Source organism: Piliocolobus tephrosceles, chromosome 1 (assembly GCF_002776525.5).
Source record: "Piliocolobus tephrosceles isolate RC106 chromosome 1, ASM277652v3, whole genome shotgun sequence".
Taxonomy (NCBI): domain Eukaryota; kingdom Metazoa; phylum Chordata; class Mammalia; order Primates; family Cercopithecidae; genus Piliocolobus; species Piliocolobus tephrosceles.
The window spans coordinates 71,949,541-71,975,678 of NC_045434.1; the positions used below are offsets into that span (position 1 = coordinate 71,949,541).

General features: G+C 35.7%; 1 protein-coding gene across 3 annotated transcripts in view; it reads left to right on the forward strand.

Moving 5' to 3' along the window:
* KCNK2 (potassium two pore domain channel subfamily K member 2) overlaps positions 1-26,138 on the forward strand; it is a 233,681-nt gene that overhangs the window by 148,503 nt on the left and 59,040 nt on the right. For all 3 annotated transcript variants that reach the window (XM_023203552.3, XM_023203551.3, XM_023203553.3), the window contains exons 4-5: positions 19,053-19,213; positions 21,845-22,031. In XM_023203552.3, coding sequence (XP_023059320.1) covers positions 19,053-19,213; positions 21,845-22,031 — 348 coding nt within the window. The remainder of the gene's footprint in view (positions 1-19,052; positions 19,214-21,844; positions 22,032-26,138) is intronic.

The window sequence follows — 26,138 nt, forward strand, 5'->3', positions numbered from 1 at the left end:
TGGCCCTGTGGTGGCAATTTATGTTATTTAAACATAATAAGATGGTGGTGGTAGATGCCACGAGTGTTCAGGAGAAGGGAAAGCTTAAGGTATTCCCCAGAACACACAGAGTTAGGAGACTTCCTTGGCACATCTGTCAATGGGGATGGGGGTGCTGGAGAAGAGACGATCTTCTATGAAAAGATACTTTATGAAGAAAGTGTTGTAATGCAACCCATGAGGTGTTAAAGAAAAAGGTCACTAACAAAGAATGGCAAGACAAAGTGAGTTATGACCGTAGTTGTCTGCTAGCCTTTCACTAAGGTCAAAACTCTGAATTACTGAAGGGAGGAACATGAAATAAGCTAGTATGATTTTTTTAAAGGAAACGTGCTAATCAGAAGTTAACTCAATAAATATGAACTGTGGATAAAACTCATGTGCAGAAGAGATTTTGAAAGATAATCAGGAGTCACTAGTGGGATATCTTCGTGTAGTATTTTTCTTAACCCCACCATTTCAATGAGGCCACATTGAAAAGCTGTTTGAGAATTAGGTCCACACTCTGAAACTTTATCAGACGCCCTTGAAAACCTCAGCATTTAAGATGAGAGACTGCCTGAGTAGAATGAAGAGAGGGCTACCACGAAGCATAGACTGTAGGAAGATAGCTTCAGGAAGCATTTAGGTTTTGTTTAGATATCCAGTGGGGATATCAGGGCTATCAGGATGACTAAAACGTGGCCCCTGACCTTATAGAACTTCTAATTATAGAACTAATTTTTATGATCTAGTAAGGTTAGTCTTAGTAAAGGGAACCCTGTATGCAGGAGGGGTTCAGATCTAGTCTTGGGACTATGTATTGAAGGCTTAAAGATGGCTTCTTGGAGAATTGATATCTAACCCAAGTAACCAAAAAATAATTCTTAGGCATGAGCCAGGTAAGAGCAATGGGGTTGGGAGAATGTATATTTGAGGCAAGGAAAGTAGCATAATCAGAGGGGACCAATAGGGAAGTATTTTAGTTTGGTTAACTTATTTGTGTCCTATTTGTTATCTTATGTGTATTTTGCCTGTTGCTTATTTTCACATAGGGTGAATTTTTTCTCTCCGAAAGAGTAATCAATTTCTCCATCACTATTAATTGAATAATTGCTTAATTTCCAACATGTTTGTGATGTTTTTAAATGTAATGATACATTTAAAAATTAGTATGTAGTGTTCCTGACCTTATTCTGTTCTTTTCTGCTTCATTTCATCCCATTCTACACTAGCTCAAGCTGTTAAGTTCTTGCATATAACTTACAACGATTACTTTTAGGTAATTTTTATATTTCCCTTAATATTGTGAATAAATAGTTTTCCATTTCACTTAGTACATTTGAGATAATGCTAAAATATTATAGTGATGTTGTTTTCCGTATTTTAATCATGCGTTCAGCTATCTTACTAAGCGTTTCTTTATTCATCTTCCAGTTTTCTTCATTCAATTTCAATATTCTCCTTTATTTACTAGGTATTTAATTCCACCCACAACTAATATATTTGTCTCCTTCTTTAAAATAATTATATTCTTATTTCTTTACTTTCATTATACCTGTTAGAACTTTCAGAGTAATAATAAAAATAGTTGTAAAATTGATATCATTTTTCCTGATTTTAAGATAATATATCCGGCTGTGCTTTAATATTAAATGTGATATTAAATACTTTGAGATAGATATTCTTTTTCATGATAAAATAATTTTATATTTCTAATTTTTAAAGAAATGAAAGAGTACAGGCTATTGTCCAATGTCTTCTTGATCTGTAAATGTAATATTTTTATAGGTATTCTTTTCTCTCTTTTTTTTGCTATTGGTTAATATTTCAAATATGTAGAAGTGTTTAGAGAATAAAATATTGCACATCTATCTTTATCAGATGTTAACATTGCTTCATGCTGTTTTGTTGTTATTGTTGGATAAAACACAATATAGATAGTTGAAGGTCCTTCCAATCTCATTGAATAGGCCACCCTTATTCATTGGTTAGTTAATCCTCCTAATTTTGGTAGCATCTCATGCCTGCAAATATGTTTAGTTCTGTTTCTGAGCTCTTTATTCTTTTGGATTGGTCTGCCTCTCTCTGTTCAGTACCCTGTCCAATACCACATTGTCTTAATCATATAACTTTTTATTTGCTAATGTGGATCTTGATACCATGTAGGGCAAATCTTTTCACTTCATTATTTTTTGTCCATTTAAAAAATATTTTTAGATGATTTTTATGTAAGTTCATGAAGTTCCACTGAAAACAATTCCAAAATATTTATTGTAATGTGCATTATATTTATGCATAAATTTCATAAAAATTGATACCTCTTCATTTCTCCAGGTCTTCTTTTATGTCGTTCATTTTGTAACTTTTGTTTGTAATTTTATTCATACAGTATTTTCATATTACATTTATTCTTATAAATCTTTGTTGCTGTTGAGGTTTTTTTGTTTGTTTTGTATTATATTTGTCATGGTTATTTCTGGGAGTGTAGGAATGTTGTAGTGTGGGGAATAAGAGCCCAGGAATTTTAGCCTAACCATGCTTACCTTACTTATTGAACATCTACATCTTTTTAACTCTTGTCCATTACTTCACACCACCCCATGAAATTATTTTCATTTACAGTAATTCTTCTTCTAAGTGTTGAGTGTATTTAGCTTTCTAAGCATTTGATTTATTCATGGACTTCTTGTTTAGAGGCTTATGTTGAGTAGGATGGCTTTTGTTCCACTCTTTTGTTCACGCTCCTTTAACTCCTCACTCCTCATTTATGCTCAGGTCCTTGCGGAATTCGCTGATATAACACATTAACATTTTTTGTCCCAGTATGGAGTTATTTCAAGGCTTGTCTTGAATTTGTTCTACTGTCAGTGCCTAAATGCTGCATATTAAGAGCCATGTGGCCTCTAAGTAGATAGAACATTTGAGTTGACTTAACTTAGGGATAAATGATGATGGGGGTACAGAAAATGAGACATATGGAACTACCAGAAAATTCACCACAACTGATAGTAGAAAAATGCAAAAACAGTTTCCTTTCCACTTCCTAGTTGGCTTGCTCTTGAGTTTCAGAGATCACAGTCATCAGGAGCCCAAAGTTATACTGTCCCAGCTATTTAAGTGCAGTGTTTTAATGAGAATGTTTCTCATATGCATGCTGTCTTCCCTGGTTTTCAGTGTAGAAAATCTTAGTCTGTTTGTGTGCCTTCATTAATGGTATAAGGAAAAGCCAGTGGGTGGTGTATTTAGCTGATTTTACTATTAATTTTGAAAATTTTGTATCAGCATTTTCTTCATCTGAGTTTCCTCAGTATCTAGCATGGTGATTGGCAAGTGGTACTCAATGAAAATTTTTTAATTGAACAGAAATCACATTGATTGCTGTAGTGTTATTTGATTTGTTTTTATGTGTGGCATAGTACTTTATGATACAGAGATACAGTGCCATAATAGTATGCACTTTTTTTCTTATCTAAAATTTCTTTCCACGAGATTGGTGTAATAGAATTCTACCTCCCACATTTTTAGTCAGAACTACTTACATGTTTTTTAAAATGTGTTTAATTCTAGAAGGGTCTATACCAATGCAATTTTAATTTATTGTTGCTTTTATCGTTACTATTGCCAATAAATGTAACAATAAACTACTGCCTCCACATTTGAAGCTGGCTAAGAGATTCAGGATTTTCAGGAATTGCCTATTAGTCAAATAGAACTCTTCAATCCAGAGTATATAAACTGCACCCAACAAGTCTAAAGAGTTTAACTCTGTGACTTAATTTCAGTAAATCTCATACAGAGGGTAGAAAGGCTGCTATTATCCAAAAGTGTTGCTTATTACAAGTTTATCCTGACATCTTTCAATGGAGGTGAACTTGTTTGTAAAAGTCAGCTGTTTGATAGGTTTTCATTACATATCCCAAGTAAACATAAACAAAAACGTATGTGGAGTTTGTCAGTTTATCATTATGGGTATCTGAAATTTCTCAGTAACTGGGTATATTCTTCAGTCATGATCCAAGGTTTAAATAACTGTGGTGGAAGACTGAATTAGGAGAATATCTCAAATCACAAGTGCAAACATGATGAATCTGGGCCATCTTCAGTCCTGAAAATGAAATGAAAGCTTAGTTTTTTGATCAAAAAGAGTCCTGGTAGGACCAATTACAGAGATGTCTGTAATTGGGTCTTTCGTTACTGCCTCTTGGCAAAATAATTAGCATGCTGTTTACGTTCTTCTTTCAATATACAGCATTGCTTTATATATATATATTTTTTCTCTGACATGTTTTTTAAAAATTTAATTTTTTTTTTATTTTACTTTAAGTTCCGGGATACTTGTGCAGAATGTGCAGGTTCGTTACATAGGTATACATGTGCCATGGTGGTTTGCTGCATCTATTGACCTGTCATCTAAAATTTCCTCCCCTCACCCCCCACCCTCCAATAGGCCCTGATGTGTGCTGTTCCCCTCCCCGTGTCCATGTGTTCTCACTGTTCAACTCCCATTTATGAGTGAGAACATGTGGTGTTTGGTTTTTTGTTCCCGTGTTAGTTTGCTGAGAATGATGGCTTCCAGCTTCATCTATGTTCCTGCAAAGGACATGATCTCATTCCTTTTTAATGGCTGCGTAGTTTCTATGGTGTGTATGTACCACATTTTCTTTTCCAGTCTATCATTGTTGGGCATTTGCGTTGGTTCCATGACTTTGCTATTGTAAATAGTGCTACAATAAACATATGTGTGCAAGTGTCTTTATAGTAGAATGATTTATATCCTTTAGATATATACCCAGTAATGGAATTGCTGGGTCAAATGGTATTTATGATTCTACATCCTTGAGGAATCGCCAGACTGTCTTCCACAATGGTTGAACTAATTTACCCTCTCACCAACATGTATAAATGTCCCTATTTCTCCATAGACTCACGAGAATCTATTGTTTATTGACTTTTTAATAATCGCCATTCTGGCTGGCATGAGGTGGTATCTCATTGTGCTTTTGATTTGCATTTCTCTAATGGTCAGTGATGTTGCGCTTTTTTTCATATGTTTGTTATGTATAAATATCTTCTTCTGAGAAGTGCCTTTGCCCACTTTTTGATGGGGTTGTTTTTTTCCTTGTAAATTTGTTTAAGTTCATTTTAGATTCTGGATATTAGACCGTTGTCAGATGGGTAGATTGCAAAAGTTTCCTCCCATTCTGTAGGTTGCCTGTTCTGATTGTGTCTTTTGTTGCGTAGAAGCTCTTCAGTTTAATTATATCTCAGTTGTCAATTTTGGCATTTTTGTCTTAAAATCTTTGCCCATGCCTATGTCCTGAATGGTATTGCGTAGGTTTTCTTCTAGGATTTTTATGGTTTTGGGTTTTACATTTAATTCTTTAATCCATCTTGAGTTAATTTTTGTATAAGGTGTGAAGAAGGAGTCCAGTTTCAGTTTTCTGTGTGGCTAGCCAATTTTCCCAGCACCATCTATTGAATAGGCGATCCTTTCCCCATTGCTTGTTTTTGTCAGGTTTTGTTGAAGATCAGATGATTGTAGATGTGTGGTGTTATTTCTGCGTTCTCTATTCTGTTCCATTGGCCTCTATGTCTGTTTTGGTACCAGCATTGTTGTATTTTTATGTAGTCATATTTATCCTTTGCTTTCTTTATGGGTCTTACCTAGTCGTTATATTTAAAGAATTATTCTCTTGTCCTTTTTACATAATATTTTACAGTCATGTTTTTAAATATTTGATGATTTAATCCTTCTGATAATATTTAGTGTATAATGTGAGATAAAGACATAGTTTATTTTGAAATAGCCTACTACTTACCCCATCACTATTTAGTGAATAATCAACTCTTTTTAAATGACTTAGAATATCATATTTATCAAATATTAAATTCATTTACATACTGGAGTCCTTTTTATGCTTTATATTGTTTTCATTCATTAATTTGCCTCATAATCTTAATTTTTAAAACTGTAGATAACATCTTTATAATTTGGAAGCAACCTTTACCTCGTATTAGTGTTCCTCTTAAATATTTATTGACTATTATTATTCATTTTATTCCAGATAGATTTTAGAATAATTTCATTAAATCATATAATTTTTCAAAACTATGAATTTTGGTTGCAAAGATAGTAAATTTGTTACTTATTCAGGAAGATATTTATTTATTTATTTTGAGACTGAGCCTTGCTCTGTCACCAGGCTGGAGTGCAGTGGCATGATCTCAGCTCACTGCAACCTCCCCCTCCTGGATTCAAGTAATTTTCCTGCCTTAGCCTCTCAGTTAGCTGGGACTATAGGCACCACCACACCCAGCTAATTTTTGTATTTTTAGTAAAGATGAGGTTTCACCATGTTGACCAGGATGGTCTCCGTCTCTTGACCTTGTGATCCACCTGCCTTGGCCTCCCAAAATGCTGGGATTACAGTCATGAACCACCATGCCAGGCCAAGAGATTTAATTTTTTAGTGAGTTCCCACAAAGAAACATTGTATTTCACTAAGTTTTTCTTGTATTATACAGGCTCTCTAAAGTATCTTGAGGTGTTTGTATTTGCATGTCAATCAGTCAATAATATTTATTGATTGTCAATTACGCATTAGTTAATAAGGAAGTACTCATACAAAGTTCTGGAGTTATAATTATAAAAAAACTATATGTGTGTGTAAATATTTGTAGATATAGGTAGTCTGTGTGTGTATATATATTATATATATATATCAAATGTAATCAATCAGTCTCTACACTCATGGAGCTCGAATTCGAGTGGGGAAGATAGATATTAAAATGAACTGTTGCAAATAAGTATGTAGTTATGAAGTGCACAGTATTGATGGGAATTTTATTTATTTATGGTGTTATTAAGTTCTGATCAGAAAAATGCCTGTTCACTTGAGACTGTTCAGCCAGGAGCACCATATGCAGGCCTCCTGTTAGATGATACCCTTACCACTTTCAGTGAACTTAACAACAGCCGTCCATGGAAAGCCTTTCCTTGAAAGTGATGTGAAAAAGAAATACTAACTTTTTGTGTGATATACTCATCTAAATTCCAGAGGCCTTGGCTTGGCGTCCATCCAACTCTTTGGCACAGACTGTCTGCAGTCCCCTACATTTGACTCTGTAATGTGTTGGTAAATGTTAGCTGGCTGATGGGGAAAAAGATCTAAATTACAGAGCTTGCCAATTTCTGTGGTACAAATATTTCTACTGTATTAATCCATTCTCACATGGCTATAATGAACTATCTGAGACTGGGTAATTTATGAAGAAAAGAGGTTTAATTGACTCACAGTTATGGAGGCTTAACGGGAAGCATGACTGGGAGGTCATACTTCAGGATACTTACAGTCATGGCAGAAGGTGAAGGGGACACAAGCACGTCTTACCATGGTGCAACAGGAGAGAGCAAGAGAGAAAGGGGCAAGTGCAACACACTTTTAAACCATCAGATCTCATGAGAACTTACTATCACAAGAACAGCAAGGGGAAAGTCCACCCCCATGTTTCAGTCACCTCCCCCAAGGCCCCGCCTCTGACACTTGGGGAATATAATTGGAGGTGAGATTTGGATGTGGACTCAGAGCAAAACCATACCATCTATTAAATATAATTTCAAGTCATCATGCAGAATTCCTTCAAAAATTTCTCTAGCCACCATTATACTGACCTTTAAGGCTGAATCTGTCCCAGAGGAGACATCCCTCACTGGGCCACCACTCCCCAAGGCACAGAAAGAAGTGACCTAGCAGTTTTCTGACACAAAGGGCATGATTAGAGCTCCCCAAACAGCTACTAAGTCAGCTGTAGTATTAAACCCCTTCTCCCTGCCTGATCCAAGGTTCAGTCCTCTGGCCACTGCCCCTCCTCCCTGCCTCCATGAAGATTATGCCTCATTAATCTGCAATCTTCTCTAGTCCTCAAGCTCTTTGGAAGCCAGAATGGCTGCCATTCCTTCCACTCTCTTGTCATGCATATATTATGCCATAAACTGAAAGCTTTACTTTCCTCAAGGGAAACATTTGGAGCATGAATATCTTACTTTAAGAGTTAAAAAAAAATAATACTTTTTTTGCCCATTTTTCTTCTTGCTGTAATAGTACTGTTTTACTTAAGGCAATGAAGATGCTGCTGATTGACCAGAGAAAGGATCAGGAGTCCAGACAATTACAAATATTAATATTTTAGAAAGCTCAGTCTACTCTACTGCTTATAGTCAATGGACATTTTTCATCTGATTCCCATAAATCCTTTAACAATATCATGTCATTTAACTAGTGTTTGTACTCATTGGTTTGAACCTGTGGTACATCTGTGGAGGGAAGTCTACTTTTGTTGTACACAGGGAAGAGAGGGAAGAAAGCATCAGGAAGCCTTCTCTAAAGAACCACCTGATTGGATCACCAGGAGAATGTTTGGGGGAGTTCTAATTAAGCCCTTTGTGTTGAAAAACTGCTAGATCACCTTTTTGGTGCCATGGGGAGTAACCACTCCGTGAGGGATGCCTCCTTCGAGATACAGATTCAGCCTTAGAGTTCAGTATAATGGTGGCTAAAGAAATATTTGAAAAGTGAAGCAGAGGATATTCAGAGAAGTGTTCTATTAGGATCCCTCATTCTTCCTCTCTTAGGTCTCCTGTTGTCTGTCATAAGATAATAAAATGAAGTACAGATATACCACAAGGGACTTGTCTCCATTTTGTGGTCAGTGAAAGGTAGATTGGCTATCCTAAAATCTAGAATTCTGTTTGGATTTTGGGCCATGTTATAGGTGATGTAAATAGGCTTCCTGAAGATATTCTTTGACAGGTTTCCTGAAGATGTTCCATAGTGGCCTCCAGGATAAATCTGAGCCACTGATTGATGTAAACTTGGAGTTCTCATTTCTTATGCTCTTTTAACTTACGTGGGGTAGATAAAATTAAGTCCTCTTGACAGCTAGTCTTTATTATTAAAACAGTAAAGCCTATTTCTAGCAATGCCACAGTGAGGATAAAAATAAAACCAAAAGTTGTATCTTTTATTTATTTTTTCCCTGATCCTTCCTGGAAATAGGTTACCTCTTATGAATATGACTCTAAAGACATTTGTCATCTTATGCAAAAAACAAACAAAAAAGAATCGGATAAAATAGGATAACTCAGATGCCTGCCCTACCCCAGGCCACATAGTTATTGACCTGGAGAAGGCAATAAAGACAGTGTTGGATCTTAGCAGGACTCTGAGATAATCAGCGAACCCATGTCAAGATAGTGCACCCTGCTGACTTGGCAAGTCCTTCAGGTTCTTGGTACTCAGTTTATTGATGTTAGAATAGAGGATGGGTTTAAAGTTGTTGAATTCTAGGGTTTTGTTCTTGGATTGTGTACAGAAATGGTTCACCCTCCCAAGTAGGTCAGTTGAACATTTTCTGACTTCTTAAACTTTGGGATGGTCTTTTTCTTCTTTAAATTACCTTGATGCAAGCTTTCTGGGCCTTTATCATGCTTGCCCTGATGAATTATTTGTGCATGTTGCTCTGCCATAGAACATTATAAGGCATTAGTAGATAAGAGCAGATAAGAGACAAATGAGCTAAGTGTGTAGATTCCTTACATCAGAGCCCATGGTCCTGCCAGACTTTCCTAGGTGTTGGGGTGCCGGTCATGGTGGATACTTCATCTTGACTCTAGGCGTCCTCCTGTACTCCAGGGTTCTCAACCTCTCCTTGTCCTCTGTGATATTGGAGGTTTCTGAAGCTGTGTTCCATTGAGGAGACACTGGGTGGACAAGAACTTTACTTGCATCTTCTCTAACTCCTTCTTTCCCCCAGCAAGATCTACTGTGGACAGAAGGGGGATGGTTATAGGGTTTTTTCTACTACCTAAAATAGAAAAGTACATTTTTAAAGAAGAATATCCTTGCTATATATGTAATACAGTTGGGGAGTGTTTTAAAGGATTATTATCTTATTTACTATCCTATGGCTTTATTTCCCTTCATGTTTTCTTTTCTAGCACTATTTGCATTTTTGTTTTTTCCTGATACTGTAAGTAGTGCATAAAAGTTTGAGGAACGTATTATTTACATAGTCATACTCTTAAAGTGTTTCCCTACAAATAACTTATTAATTGCAAAGGAAGAGAAGAGTAACTTTTCAGTAGTGAAACCTTATGGACCTACCTTAGCCAAGTTCTCAAAGTCAGTATCATCATTAATAGGACAAGCTAATATCATATACCCTGATGTGATGCACTGAGAAGGATGTGGTATTTCAGCCCCAAATGCATAACTTAAACCCATTTGTGAGAAAGTATCAGACAGATTTAAATCGAGGAATATTTTGCAAAATAACTACCCTCCATTCTTTAAAAGCATAAAAATCAAAAAAGATAAAAGAAGGTTTATGAACTACTCTGGGAGATTAAAGGAGACTAAACAGACATGCCAATTAAATACAAGGTACAATCTTAAATTAATAAGATTGTAGAAGAATTTGAATGTAGACTGTAGATTAGATGATAATACTGTATTAGTGTTAACTTTCCCAAATTTGATTATTGTACTTTGGTTACTTAAGAGAAAGCCCTGTTTTTCTTAAGAAATAACACAGCAGAGAACTAAGGGATAAAATGGTATGATGCCTACAGCTTACTATAAAATGGTTCAGAAAAAAGAAATGTCTGGATGTGGAGAGAGTGAGAAAGCAAAGTGGGAAAATATTAACACATACAGGAAGCATATACAGGAGTTCTGTGAACAATTATAAATTTTCTGTGAGTTAAAGGTATTTGGAAAATAAAAGGTAAAACAGAAAAGAAAGAAAACAGGCTCTAGGAGCACAGGTTTATTGTATGGCTTCCCCTTCCACTGCTCCACGGAAATGACCACTTCTGACATCATTGATGCCCAATTTGTTGCTAAATCATTAGACATTCTTCAGTGATGATCTTATTCGACCTTTCAAAAATAGCTGGTGATGTTCATCATTCACTTCTTTTTTAACTTGCTCTTCCTGTGACTTTTCTAACAACTCACTTCCCTTTATTCTTTTATAACCAGTCTCTTTGAGGCCCCTCTTTGCCATCTCTACACTTTAAGTGTTGGTGTTTTTTGGAATTCTGTACTAGGCTGTCTTTTCTTCTGAGTCTATATATTCTTCCTGGGTGTTTACTCCATAATTTGTAGATCTGTTCAGGTTGCTCTTGGGTTTCAGACTTATACATGCCATATTCTGTGGATCTCTCCTTTGGTTATTCCTCTGGGCATATCAAAATCAACCTATTCCAAATTTGTTATCTTTCTTACCTTCCTTGATCCTACCCTGGTTTCCCCCAGACCTGGTCATTTTTCATTGTGTCTATCTCAGAGAAATGTTGCCAAGATCATCCATTACTCATACCGAGACCTGGATTTGACACTTCTTTATTCTTACCTCTATAAATATCTTCCTCTTTATAGCCAGAATAAACATGTAACAGGATCCATCTAAAAGTCTTGCATTAGTCATTCAGCCTACATGATAGAGCCCAAACTGTTGAGCATGGATATGATTCTTCATTATGTAGCTTCAGTTTTCTTTTCTTCTTTTATCTGCTGCCACTCTCACATTCTCTCTTTTCTAACCATCTGAAATTCTTTCAGTTTCTCAAAGATGCTGGATTACCTTTAGATTTTTCCTCCAAGACCTTACATGTATTGTTAATTAGCCTTATCATGAACCCTACTTATTTCTGCTACCTGGGAAACTTTTTTTATGGGACTTGCTCTTTCACCCTCTCCCTTTTTTTAAAAAATTATACTTTAAGTTCTGGGATACATGTATAGAACATGCAGGTTTGTTACATAGGTATACACGTGCCATGTTGTTTTGCTGCACCCATCAACCAGTCATCTATATTAGGTATTTCTTCTAATGCTATCCCGCCCCTAGCCCCTTAGCCCCCCAGCCCCTGACAGGCCCTGGTGTGTGATGTTCCCCTCCCTGTGTCCATGTGTTCTCACTGTTCAACTCCCACTTATGAGTGAGAATGTGTGGTATTTGTTTTTCTGTTCCTGTGTTAGTTTGCTGAGAATGATGGTTTCTAGCTTCATCCATATCCCTGCAAAGGACATGAATTCATCCTTTTTTATGGCTACATAGTATTTCATGGTGTATATGTGCCACATTTTCTTAATTCAGTTTATCATTGATGGGCATTTGGATTGGTTCCAAATCTTTGCTATTGTGAATAGTGCTGCAGTAAACATACATGTGCATGTGTCTTTATCGTAGAATGATTTATAATCCTTTGGGTGCATACCCACTAACAGGATTGCTGGGTCAAATGGTATTTCTGATTCTAGATCCTTAAGTAATCACCACATTGTCTTCCATGGTGGTTGAACTAATTTACAGGCCCAACAAGAGTGTAACAGCATTCCTATTTCTCCACAGCCTCTCCAGCACCTGTTGTTTCTTGACTTTTTAATGATCACCATTCTAACTGGCATGACATGGTATCTTGTTGTGGTTTTAATTTGCATTTCTCTAATGAACAGTGATGACGAGCTTTCTTTCATGTTTGTTGGCTGCATAAATGTCTTCTTTTGAGAAATGTCTGTTCATATCTTTTGTCCACTTTTTGATGGGTTTGTTTGTTTTTTTTTTTTCTTGTAACTTTGTTTAAGTTCCTTGTAGATTCTGGATATTAGCCCTTTGTCAGATGGATAGATTGCAAAAATTTTCTCCCATTCTGTATGCTGCCTGTTCACTCTGATGATGGTTTCTTTTGCTGTGCAGAAGCACTTTAGTTTAATTAAATCCCACTTGTCAATTCTGGCTTTTGTTGCCATTGCTTTTGGTTTTAGTCATGAAATCTTTGCCCATGCCTATGTCCTGAATGGTATTGCCTAGGTTTTCTTCTAGGGTTTTTATGATTTTTGGTCTTATGTTTAAGTCTTTAATCCATCTTGAGTTAATTTTTGTATAAGGGGTAAAGAAGGGGTCCAGTTTCAGTTTTCTGCATATGGCTAGCTGGTTTTCCTAACACTATTTATTAAATAGGGAATCCTTTCCCCATTGCTTGTTTTTGTCAGGTTTATCAAAGATCAGATGGTTGTAGATGTGTGGCATTATTTCTGAGGCCTCTGTTCTGTTCCATTGGTCTATATATATATCTGTTTTGGTACGAGTACCATGCTCTTTTGGTTACTATACACTTGTAGTATAATTTGAAGTCAGGTAGCGTGATACCTCCAGCTTTGTTCTTTTTGATTAGGATTGTCTTGGCTATATGGGCTCTTTTTTGGTTTCATATGAAATTTAAAGTCGTTTTTTTCTAATTATGTGAAGTGAAGAAAGTCAATGGTAGCTTGATGGGGATAGCATTGAATCTATAAATTACTTTGGGCAGTATGGCCATTTTCACAATATTAATTCTTCCTATCCATGAGCATGGAATGTTTTTCCATTTGTTTGTGTCCTCTTTTATTTCCTTGAGCAGTGGTTTGTAGTTCTCCTTGAAGAGGTCTTTCACACCCATTGTAAGTTGTATTTCTGGGTATTTTAGTCTCTTTGTAGCGATTGTGAACGGGAGTTCACTCACGACTTGGCTCTCTGTTTGTCTATTATTGGTGTATAGGAAAGCTTGTGATTTTTGCACATTGATTTTACATCCTGAAACTTTGCTGAAGTTACTTATCAACTTAAGGAGATTTGGGGCTGAGACGATGGGGTTTTCTAGATATACAATCACGTGAGCTGCAAACAGAGACAATTTGACTTCCTCTCTTCCTATTTGAATATCCTTTATTTCTTTCTCTTGTCTGATTGCCCTGGCCGGAACTTCCAATACAGTGTTGAATAGGAATGGTGAGAGAGGGCATCCTTGTCTTGTGCAGGTTTTTAAAGGGAATGATTCCAGCTTTTGCCCATTCAGTATGATTTTGGCTATGGGTTTGTCATAAATAGTTCTTATTATTTTGAGATATGTTATATCAGCACCCAGCTTATTGAGAGTTTTTAACATGAAGGGGAGTAAAATTTTATTGAAGGACTTTTCTGCATCTATTGAAATAATCATGTGGGGTTTTTTTTTGTCATTGTTTCTGTTTATGTGATGCATTACATGTATTGATTTGTGTATGTAGAACCAGCCTTGCATCCCAGGGATGAAACTGACTTGATCATGGTGGATAAGCTTTTTAATGTGTTGCTGGATTCAGTTTGTCAGTATTTTACTGAGGATTTTTGCATCGACGTTCATCAGGGATATTGGCCTGAATTTTTTGTGTGTCGTTGTTGTGTCTCTGCCAGGTTTTGGTATGAGGATAATGCTGACCTCATAAAATGAGTTAGGGAGGAGTCTCTGTTTTTCTATTGTTCAGAATAGTTTCAGAGGGAAAGGTACCAGCTCCTGTTTGTACCTCTGGTAAAATTGAGCTATGAATCTGTCTGGTCCTGAGCTTTTTTGGTTGGTAGGCTATTAATTACTGCCTCAATTTCAGAACTTCTTATTGGTCTATTCAGGGATTTGATTTTTTCCTGGTTTAGTCTTGGGAGGGTGTATGTGTCCAGGTATTTATCCGTTTATTCTAGATCTTCTAGTGTATTTGCATAGAAGTGTTTATAGTATTCTCTAATGGTAGTTTGTATTTCTGTGGGATCAGTGATGATATCCCCTTTATCATTTTTTATTGTGTCTATTTGATTCTTCTCTCTTTTCTTTTCTATTAGTCTAGCTAGTGGTCTATTTTGTTAGTCTTTTCAAACAACCACCTCCTGGATTCATTGATTTTTTTGAAGAGTTTTTCTTGTCTCTATCTCCCTCAGTTCTGCTCTGATCTTAGTTTTTTCTCGTCTTCTGCTTGCTTTTGAATTTGTGTGCGTTTGCTTCTCTGGTCTTTTAATTGTGATATTAGGGTGTCGATTTTAGATCTTTCCCACTTTCTCCTGTGGGCATTTAGTGCTATAAACTTCCCTCTATACACTGCTTTAGCTGTGTCCCAGAGATTCTAGTACATTATGTCTTTGTTCTCATTGGTTTCAAAGAACTTATTTATTTCTGCCTTAATTTCATTATTTACGCTACCTGAGTAACTTCTACTCAGATTCAGATCACAGCTTCAGGGTCACTTACTGTGTGCAGCATGTCTCATTCTCTTATATCCTGTACATCAGGAACATTCTGTACTTTCTGTGGCACACACTTATCACACTTTTGTATCAGTCTCTTTCAGGTGTCCTCACTAGATTGTCAACTTGAGAGATCAGGTCTGTCTACTTCATAGCTGCACCCCTAGTGCTTAGCAAAGTGCCTGGCAAATAGTAGATGCTTAATAAAAAATTTTGAATGTATGAATGAGTAATTGCAATCCATGGCAAAAGCAGATATTAGAGAACCTTACTCTTATTATGCATGTACATTTGCCCACTGATTCATAACAACTTTGTATTATAAGGAATCCCAGAAGACCATTAGTCCAAAGTATTAAACACTGCAAGTGATTATCTTGCTTCTGTCTGACTCTTATAGTCATTTGCTCTATTTTGACTGCAGTTACTTTAGCATGAGTTCGCTTTCCATAGCTTGCACCAATTGCTTTTTGTTCTTTGCCTCGAAACATCAGAATAGGTCTGTTTCCTTGTCCATGTTTTAATCATTCACATAGTTGAAATCAGCTAACCTGCGTCTTTCTACTCTCAGCCTTCTTTTCTTCAGTACAAACACCTCCAGTTCCTTCAACTTTCATATGTGAAAAGTTGCTTAATATAGAGCATGCTATTTTGCCAATGTCCCGTATGAAGAATGACATCCATAATTTGACAAAACATTCACAACATAGTGTAAGAACAGTGTATAGTCATGACTGCATTAACCTGGCTATTAAATAGTTTGCATACTGATGAGGCTAAATACATTGATCCTCTAACCTTTGCTTCTACAAATATTATTATTAATAGTGATTATAAGAGTTATTACCATACCTAACATATATTGAACACATATATTATAATAAGCACTTTTCACATAGTACTTTATTTGTTACTTAAAACTCAGTGAAGTGTGTAGTAACAATATGCCCTTTTAACAGATGAGGAAATAATTTGCCCAAGGTCACATAACTAAGGAATGGTGGTTCCAGGAATGGCTATAATATACTGCTAAACTGTTACTAGGTTTTGTCTTGACTGATATCCTTCAATCAGTTAATTTTAGCACTTAAAACTCAATGAAGTATGTAATAACAATATGTCCTGTTAACAGATGAGGAAATAATTTTCCCAAGGTCACATAACTAAGGAATGATGGTTCCAGGAAAGTCTATCATATACTGCTAAACTCTTGCTAGGTTTTGCCTTGACTGATATCTTTCAATCAGTTAATTTTAGGCTCTGACGTAAACTGGTTTTAACATGATGTGTGATTACCTTATTGTAAACCTGTGGAATTTTTGTTAGATAATCAATATCTAACATCTTAAAAGACTAGTAAATTCAGAGATTGAATTCCTTGTTTATGAAAACATGCATTTACCTCACATCACCAAAAAGTTGCATTGAGATAACAGAGGCACAGAAAAAAAAATTTTTTTAAATTTCCATAGTGTGCTCGAGGGCAGGGAAAATATTGTGACTGACACAACAGGAGTGGATTTGGACATGTTATGAGTCGTATAGATGCGGAGGGACCATGAACTCTTCTTGAGTTGAGGAGCCCACATCCCCTATAGAAGCAAAACAGACAAGAGAACTTCATAAAGTCACCAAAATTAAAAGCAGAAATGGGTCCAAGGGCAGTCAGCCTATAAATTACTTCAAGTTCTGTGGAACTACTAATCCTAACTTTTTGGTAGCTGCCTCCAGTCTTTGCCTCCAGAATCAAGCTGTATTTTCCAAACAGAGCTGTGTTACAGATATTCCCAGAGCAGGCAGCAGGCCTGAGAAACAGTAAGATGGCTGTACATTGGTGGCTGCTATGAGAATTAGGAGAACCTGTCCCCAGAAATCCTGTACAATGCACTCCTGCATGAAAGTCCAGACTCCAGTCTCCCCTCCTTCACCAGCACCACTTCAGCCGGGGCTCCTTGAACCAGAATCTTCCATATACTACCAGAACAATCATGATTCTCACTGAGGTTAGAAAATAAATTTCAACTACAAATACTAACCAATCTAGTATTGTATTGTGTTTACAAGTATGAGGATATGACCAGGAATTCTCAACTACTCATAGAAATTGTCCTAAGTAAAGAAAGTGTAGGATTTTCCTCAAGGAATTGAGTCACTGCATGGTTCAACACTGAAAAGGAAATTAATATAATTATTATTTTCATGGCATAAGAACAGGCTAATGGAAAAAACAGTCAAAGTTCTTGAACATTAGATACATTAAAAACAAATCTCTCAGTAGATGAGTTGACTAGCAATGAACACAGAATTGACTGAGTTAGGAGGAAGAGAAAGATGGAAATATTGTAGGGAAAAATATATGGGTTAAAATGACTAAACATTAGCTCACCCTCACTCCATGTTCTTTTTGTATCAAACAAATACAACATTCATATTCTTTTCAAATAACAATTAAATACAAAAATTGACCGTAATAAAGCCACAAGGAGAATCTAAATGGATTCCAACAAGTAAAAATCACACAGCCCATAATCTTTGACTACAATAGTCATTAAACTGGAAAGTAACAACAACAACAAAAATCCTAACATATCTGCTCACATTTTTGAGTAAGAGATAACTAAAATCAAAGTTCCAAATTAATTTAATATGAAAGACAGTAAGAGGTTCTTCTTCACAGCAAAAGAAAATATCATCAGAGTGAACAGGCAACCTACAGAATGGAAGAAAATTTTTGCAATCTACCCATCTGACAAAAGTCTAATATCCAGAATCTACAAGGAACTTAAACACATTTACAATAAAAAAAACCATCAAAAACTGGGCAAAAGATATGAACAGACACTTCTCAAAAGAAGACATTTATGCAGCCAACAAACATGAAAAAAGCTCAACATCACTGATCATTAGAGAAATGCAAATCAAAAGCACAAAGAGATACCAACTCATGCTAGTCAGAATGGCGATTATTAAAAAGTAAAGTAATAATAGAGATTGTGGAGAAATAGGAACACTTTTATACTGTTGGTGGAAATGTAAATTAGTTCAACCATTGTGGAAGACAGTGTGGTGATTCCTCAAGGATGTAGAACGAGAAATACCATTTGACTCAGCAGTCCCATTACTGGGTATATAGCCAAAGGATTATAAATCATTCTACTATAAAGACACTTGCACACATATGTTTATTGCAGCACTATTTACAATATCAAAGTCATGGAACCAATCCAAATCCCCATCAATGATAGACTGGATAAAGAAAATGTGGTACATATATGCCATGGAATACTATGCAGCCATAAAAAGGAATGAGATCATGTCCTTTGCAGGGACATTGATGAAGCTGGAAGCCATCTTCCTCAGCAAACTAATACAGGAACAGAAAACCAAACACCACATGTTCTCTCTCATAAGTGGGAGTTGAACAGTGAGAACACATGGACACAGAGAGCGGAACAACATATACTGGGATGAGTCGGTGTGGTGGGAAGGGGAGGAAGAGTATGCAGGGCTTAAAACCTAGATGATGGGTTGAGAGGTGCAGCAAATCATCATGGCACACACGTATACCTAGGTAACAAACCTACACATTCTGCAATTGTATCCCAGAACTTAAAGTAAAGAAAGAAAAAAGAAATAAGTTTAATGAAAATATTATTTTGAAAAAATAGTGAATAATAATAATGAAACCATTATTGCATGTGTTATCACCTCAGTTTTCATCATCTCAAAGTAACTATACTTTGTATATTTTTGAAATATTTGCTTAGAATATCTTATATTACAACATATTAAAATAGTATGTAATACAAACAGATTCTTAACTAGTCAAAATCAATTATTGATGTCATGCAATATTTGGGAGTTTCTGAATCAATCTTGAGTTCATATGTTTTAAACAACTATATTCATTTATAAACAATGTAATTTTTTTAAAGGATTTGGAAACATCTCACCACGCACAGAAGGCGGCAAAATATTCTGTATCATCTATGCCTTACTGGGAATTCCCCTCTTTGGTTTTCTCTTGGCTGGAGTTGGAGATCAACTAGGCACCATATTTGGAAAAGGAATTGCCAAAGTGGAAGATACGTTTATTGTGAGTATGATAGATATTTAACTACATATATTTATTGTTTGATTTTTTTAAAAAATACATCTTTTCTGTCACAATTAAATATGTCTAAATACAATTAGACATTCAATTATTAGGATTTCCGTAACAATTTATATGTATCTCTGTTGGCATGTAACTCACTGTATTTTAATTATGGTTATACTTAATCTGAATGAATAAATTAATGCATGAGAAAAACTCAAAAGTATAAACAGAAAAAAGTAGAAATTCAAAAGTCTTAGATTCAAATTTCTTTTACTTCTTCTTCTTCTTCTTTTTTTTTTTTTTGAGACAGTCTTGCTCTGTCACCCACGCTGCAGTGCAATGGTGCAATGGTGCAATCTTGGCTCACTGCAATCTCCACCTCCCAGGTTCAAGCAATTCTCCTGAGTAGCTGGAATTATAGGCACCCATCACAACCCCTGGCTAATTTTGTATTTTTTAGTTGAGATGGGGTTTCGCTATGTTGGCCAGGCTGGTCTTGAACTCCTGACCTCAAATGATCTGCCCGTCTTGGGCTCCCAAAGTGCTGGGATTACAGGCTTGAGCCACAGTGTCCAGCCAGATTTAAATTTCGTATGTAGTGTCTCCTAGCTGTATTCTCTTAAACTAGTTATTATCCCATCAAATCTACATTTTCTTATTTGTATAACTTGAATAATGGTACTATGGAGGCATCATTCTGAGGGTTGGTGGCAATATAAATTTAACTTTAACATAAGTAGTAAAAGACTGACAGTACTTTATTATTTAAAATTTGTTTTGATACCCTTATAAAGCCCCTTTGGGAAAGATGTAGTCTAAATAGCAAACATAATAAAGGTGATCATATAACTTAATTCAGTAATGCCATTGATAGAAATATATCTACACAATGTAATTTAGTAGAACCAAAGGTGTAGTATACGTGGAGATCTTCAAGTTGTATTACAGTCAACAAAAAAATGAAAATGCTTTTGTTAGAATTTTAAGTGAAAAATACTACTACTCTTAAGATTATAATCTTGAGTTCTTAGAAGAAAATTATGGAAAAAGTAACTGTTCCTGTTAGAAGGTGGGATTATAAAGGATTTGTTACTTCTAGCACCACTATTGCAAATAAATTTTGTTCATTGTTTAGTAGTGTTTATACTTTCACACAAAGTTCAATAAAATATTTATATTTAACTCTACTGATGAAATATATTGAGTATTGTTTTCTCAATTTGGATTACAGCTCCAGTTTTAGCACTAGTCATGTTTCAGATTTAAGATCAAAGTTAGATCTCAAACATTTTGTTCAACATTGTGTTGAAGTGGAATAACACATAGTTATTCCAAAATTGGAGTTTTATTCTTTTTTGTATTATACTTTTATTTAAAATAATTCTCTGTTTATGTTAATCAAGAGGGTAAATTGGCGACATAAACATGGTAATGTTGAATTCTTCATTCATTCATTCAACAAATTGTTGAGTGCCTCCTAGATGCTGGGTAATATTTTTTTATGTTGCATATACACCAGTGCATAAACAAACAAGTTCCATGCCGTTATGGTGATGACATTCCAGTGATCACGGTTCAGTGTTTGGTACCAAGTATTATTCTATAATCTTTATAAACATGAACTCATTTAACTCTCACATGTAAGATGAGGATGGTTGACTAGAGGAATGTCTATGTACCCTTTCCATTCTGTGATTTCATAGGTCTTTAAAAATTCTCAAGCTCTAACATTCTGTGATTTTCATATGGTGCAGTTTGTGACCTATATTTTTTACAGTAAATAGGACTGATTCAGTCAGACTTAAAATATATAGTAACTAACCTCAAATAGAAAGCTGGATATAAACTGTTATATATACCAACCTCATTTAATACATTACACTATTGAGTTTTTTTATTGGAGAAAGAGATTTTAAAAATGGGTATTCTGATGACAGCTATGGCCTAGGGATATTGAAGACTTATCCTTACTTGCTAATCATATAGCTTTGTTAGTTATACAATTTAGTACCATAGAACAGAGAAACAATTCACCTGGTTCATATTGGAATCTAACTGTGGAAGTTAAGCTGTTAGTATTATGCTGTAATCAATTAACTTAATGATAGGAAAAAGTGATGGAAGTGACAGGAAAAAAACTTTATGAAATTAACGTTTATCAATGAACAATTGTAAATACTTAATTCTTGTTTCAGTGTCTCCATTTTCATATGGTTCTGGATTGTATTTGGCGTGCAATCAGTTTTATGTATGACTATAGAATAGAAATATTTCAAAAGTATTTTAGGTAAACAAATAATGATGGAAATCTAAAATTGCATTCTCAGGGCAAATGTAATTTGCCTTTTCAAAAGAATTTTACCTGTTGTAAAGCTATGTGAGGATAAAGTAGCATCATTATTAGCATTGATTGATTTATTGATGATACCTAATTTTCATAAGTAAAGAAGTATAAAAGAAAATAAAATAACATGCTTACTTGCTAATTTGCTCATAATAGTGTATAGGTTAACTTTGCAGGTATGCAAATAATTTCTGTCTCTCTTTGTCTCTCTCTCCCCATATACATATGTGTGTGTATATACATATATACACACACACACACACACCTTTCTGTCTCATCCCTAGAAGTGGAATGTTAGTCAGACCAAGATTCGCATCATCTCAACAATCATATTTATACTGTTTGGCTGTGTACTCTTTGTGGCTCTGCCTGCGATCATATTCAAACACATAGAAGGCTGGAGTGCCCTGGACGCCATTTATTTTGTGGTTATCACTCTAACAACTATTGGATTTGGTGACTACGTTGCAGGTAAGCTTTTCCTGGCACCCATGTTAATCTTCTAACAGGGGTTTATTAGATAGATTTTTCACTTAAGTTTATAACAAAACACAAGGGCTGGATGGGTTTTCTAGGGCTGCCATACCCAAGTACCATAAAGTGGGTGGCTTTAAACAAAGCAAATTCCTTGTCTCACAAAAGTTGGAAATCAAGGTGCCAGTAGGGCCATGATCCCTCTGAGACTCAGTAGAATTTTTCTTAGCCTCTTCCTAATTTCTGGTAGAGGCCATCAGTCCTTGGCCATTCTTGGCTGGCAGCTGTATCACTCCCATCTCTATCTCCTTCGACACGTTTTCCTTCTTGTGTCTCTCTGTCTCTGCAGCCAAATTCCCTTTTGCTTATCAACATACCAGTCAAATTATATTGTAGGCCCACTCTACCCAAGTATAACATAACCACATCTTACCTAATTACATTTACAAGAGCCTTCTATTATTTATTTATTTATTTTTGAGACAGAGTCTTGCTCTGTCACCCAGGCTGGAGTAAACTGGCACGATCTTGGCTCACTGCAACCTCTGCCCCGTGGTTTCGAGTGATTCTCCTGTCTCAGCCTCCTGAGTAGCTGGATTACAGGCATGTGCCACCAGGCCCAGCTAATTTATGCATTTTTAGGAGAGACAGGATTTCACCATGTTGATCAGGCTGATCTTGAACTCCTGACCTTAGGTGCCTTGGCCTCTGAAAGTGCTGGGATTACAGGCACAAGCCACTACGCCCGGCCTAAGAATCTTATTTCCAAATAAGGTTACATTCTGAGGTACTGGGGATTAGGACTTCAACATATCTTGGAGTTCAGTGGCAAAAACAAATAGTGACTCTGTGACACTGGAGGTATACAGAAAGGTGGAGTTAAGTATTTATTTTGTATTTAATGAAGGGAATATAATCACTGGTTGTTCAGAATTTTATATTTCCACTCTAATTTTTGATACCAAATATCTGCCTCTGATTTCTTTTTTGTTTTGTTTAGCGCATATTTTGACTTTTTTCTTAAATAATTTCAACTTTTATTTTAGATATAGTGGTACATGTGCATGCTTGTTACCTGGGTATATTGTGTGATGCTGAGGTTTGGGGTAAGATTGATTCCATCACCCAGGTACTGAGCTTAGTACCCAACAGTTAGTTTTTCAACCCTTGCCGCCTTCCCTCCCTTCCCACTATAGTCATCCCCAGTGTCTGTTGTTGCCATCTTTATGTCCATGAGTACCCATTGTTTAGCTCCCACTTATAAGTGAGAACATAGGGTATTTGGTTTTCTGTTCTTGCATTAATTCACTTAGGATAATGATCTCCAGCTGCATCTATGTCGCTGCAAAGGACATGGTTTTATTCTCCTTTATGACTGTGAAGTATTCCATGGTGTGTATATACCACATTTTCTTTACCTAATCCACCATTGATGGACCCTTGGATTGATTCCATGCCTTGGCTATTGTGAATAGTGCTGTGATAAACATATGTGTGTATGTGACTTTTTGTTAGAAAGATTTCTTTCCCTTTGCATATATAGCCAGTAATGGTATTGCTGTGCTGAATGGTGGTTCTGTTTTAAATTCTTTGAGAAGTCTCCAAACTGATTTCCACAGAGGCTGAACTATTTTCATTCCCACTTTCAGTGTGTAAGCATTCCCTTTTCTCCACAACCTAACCAGCATTATTATTTTTTTACTTTTTAATAATAGTTATTCTGACAGGTATGTGATAATATCTTATTGTGGTTTTGATTTGCAATTCTCTGGTGATTAGTGATATGGGGCATTTTTTTTGTATGTTTGTTAGCAACTTGTATGTCTTCTTTTGAGAAGTGTCTGTTCATGTCCTTTGCCCACGTTTTTTTTTTTTTTCTTCAACTTTTATTTTAAGTTCAAGGATATATGTGCAGGATGTGAAGGTTTGTTACATAGGTAAATGTGTGCCATGGTGATTTGCTGCTCAGAATCTATTAGCTATTCTTAAGCCCAGCATCTATTAGCTCTTCTTCCTGTTGCTTTCCCACCCCTGCTCCCCTGACAGACCCCAGTGTGTGTTGTTCCCCCAATGTGTCCATGTGTTCTCATCGATCAGCTCCTACTTATAAGTGAGAATCTGTGCTGTTTGGTTTTCTGTTCTTGTGTTAGTTTGCTGAGGATAATGGCTTCCAGTTCCATCCATGTCCCTGTAAAAGACGTCATCCCCTTCCTTTTTATGGCTTCATAGTATTCCATGGTATATATGTACCAGGTTTTCTTTATCTAGTCTATCATCAGTGGGCATTTGGGTTGATTTCATGTCTTTGCTATTTGTGAATAGTGCTGCAATGAATGTATGTGTGCATGTATCTTTATGATAGAATGATTTGTATTCCTTTGGGTATATACCCAGTAATGGGATTGCTGGGTCCAGTGGTATTTCTGGTTCTAGGTCTTTGAAGAATCATCACATTGTATTCTACAATGGTTGAACTAATTTACATTTCCACCAACAGTATAAAAGCATTTTTATTTCTTCACAGCCTCACCAGTATCTGTTGTTTCTTAAAGTTTTAATAATAGCCATTCTGATTGGCATGAGATGGTATCTCATTGTGGCTTTGATTTGTATTTCTCTAATGATCATTGACATTGAGTTTTTTTTTCATATGTATCTTGGCCACATGAATGTCTTCTTTTGAGAAGTGTCTGTTCATGTCCTTTGTCCACTTTTTAGTGCTTTGCCCACTTTTTAATCGTATTGTTTTTTGCTTGCTTATTTGTTTAAATTCCTTTAAGATTCTGGATGTTAGGCCTTTGTCAGATGCATAAGTTATAATTATTTTCTCCAATTCTATAAGTTGTCTATTTACTCTGTTGAGAGTTTCTTTTGCTGTGCAGAAACACTTTAGTTTAATTAGGTCCTATTTGTCAATTTTTGTTTTAGTCGAAATTGCTTTTGAGGACATAGTCACAAATTCTTTCCTAAGGCTGATGTCCAGAGTAGTGTTTCCTAGATTTTATTCTAGGATTCTCATAGTTTGAGGTCTTACATTTAAATATTTAATCCATCTTGAGTTAATTTTTGTATATGGTGAAAGTTAGGGGTCCAGTTTCATCCTTCTTTATATGCTAGCTAGCTATCCCAGCACCATTTATTGAATAGGGAATCCTTTCTTCACTGCTAATTTTTATTGACTTTGTCAAACATCACATGACTGTAGGTGTGCAGTTTTATTTCTAGTTCTCTATTCTGTTCCACTGGCCTATATATTTGTTTTTGTAGCAGTTCCATGCTGTTTTGGTTACCGTACCCTTGTAGTATTGTTTGAAGTTGAGTAATGTGAGGCTTCCAGCTTTTTTTTTTTTTTTTGCTTAGAATTACTTTGACCATTCAGACTCCTTTTTGGTTCTATATGAATTTTAGAAGAGCTTTTCATAGCTCTGTGAAAAACGATATTGGTAGCTTAATAGAAATAGCATTGAGTCTATAGATTGCTTTGGACAGTATGTCCTTTTAAGAATATTGATTCTTTCAATCCACGAACATGGAATATTTCTCTATTTTTTGTGTTACCTATGATTTCTGTAAGCAGTGTTATGTAGTTCTTGCAGAGATCTTTCACATCCTTGGTTAGATGTATTCCTGTTTTTTGTTGTGTGTGTGTCTGTGTGTGTGGCTATTATAAATGTGATTGTGTCCTTAATTTGACTCTGATATGAATGTTATTTGGTGTATAAAAATGCTACTGATTTTTGTACATTGATTTTGTATCCTCAGATGTTACTGAATTCGTTTATTACAGGAACCTTTAGCCAAAATTTTTATGGTTTTCTAAGTATCGAGTCATATTGTTAGTGAAGAAAGATAGGTTGACTTCTCCTTTTCCTATTTGGGTGCTTTTTTTTTTTTTTTTTTTTTTTTGCCTGATTGTTTTGGCATGGACTCCCAGTGTATGTTGAATAGGAGTGGTGAGAGTGGGCATCCTTACCTTCTTTCTGTTTTCAAGGGGAATGCTTCCAGCTTTTGTCCATTCAGTATGCTGTTGACTGTGGGTTTGCCATAGATGGCTCTCATTATTTTGACATATGTTTCTTCAATGCCTAATTTCTTGGGGATTTT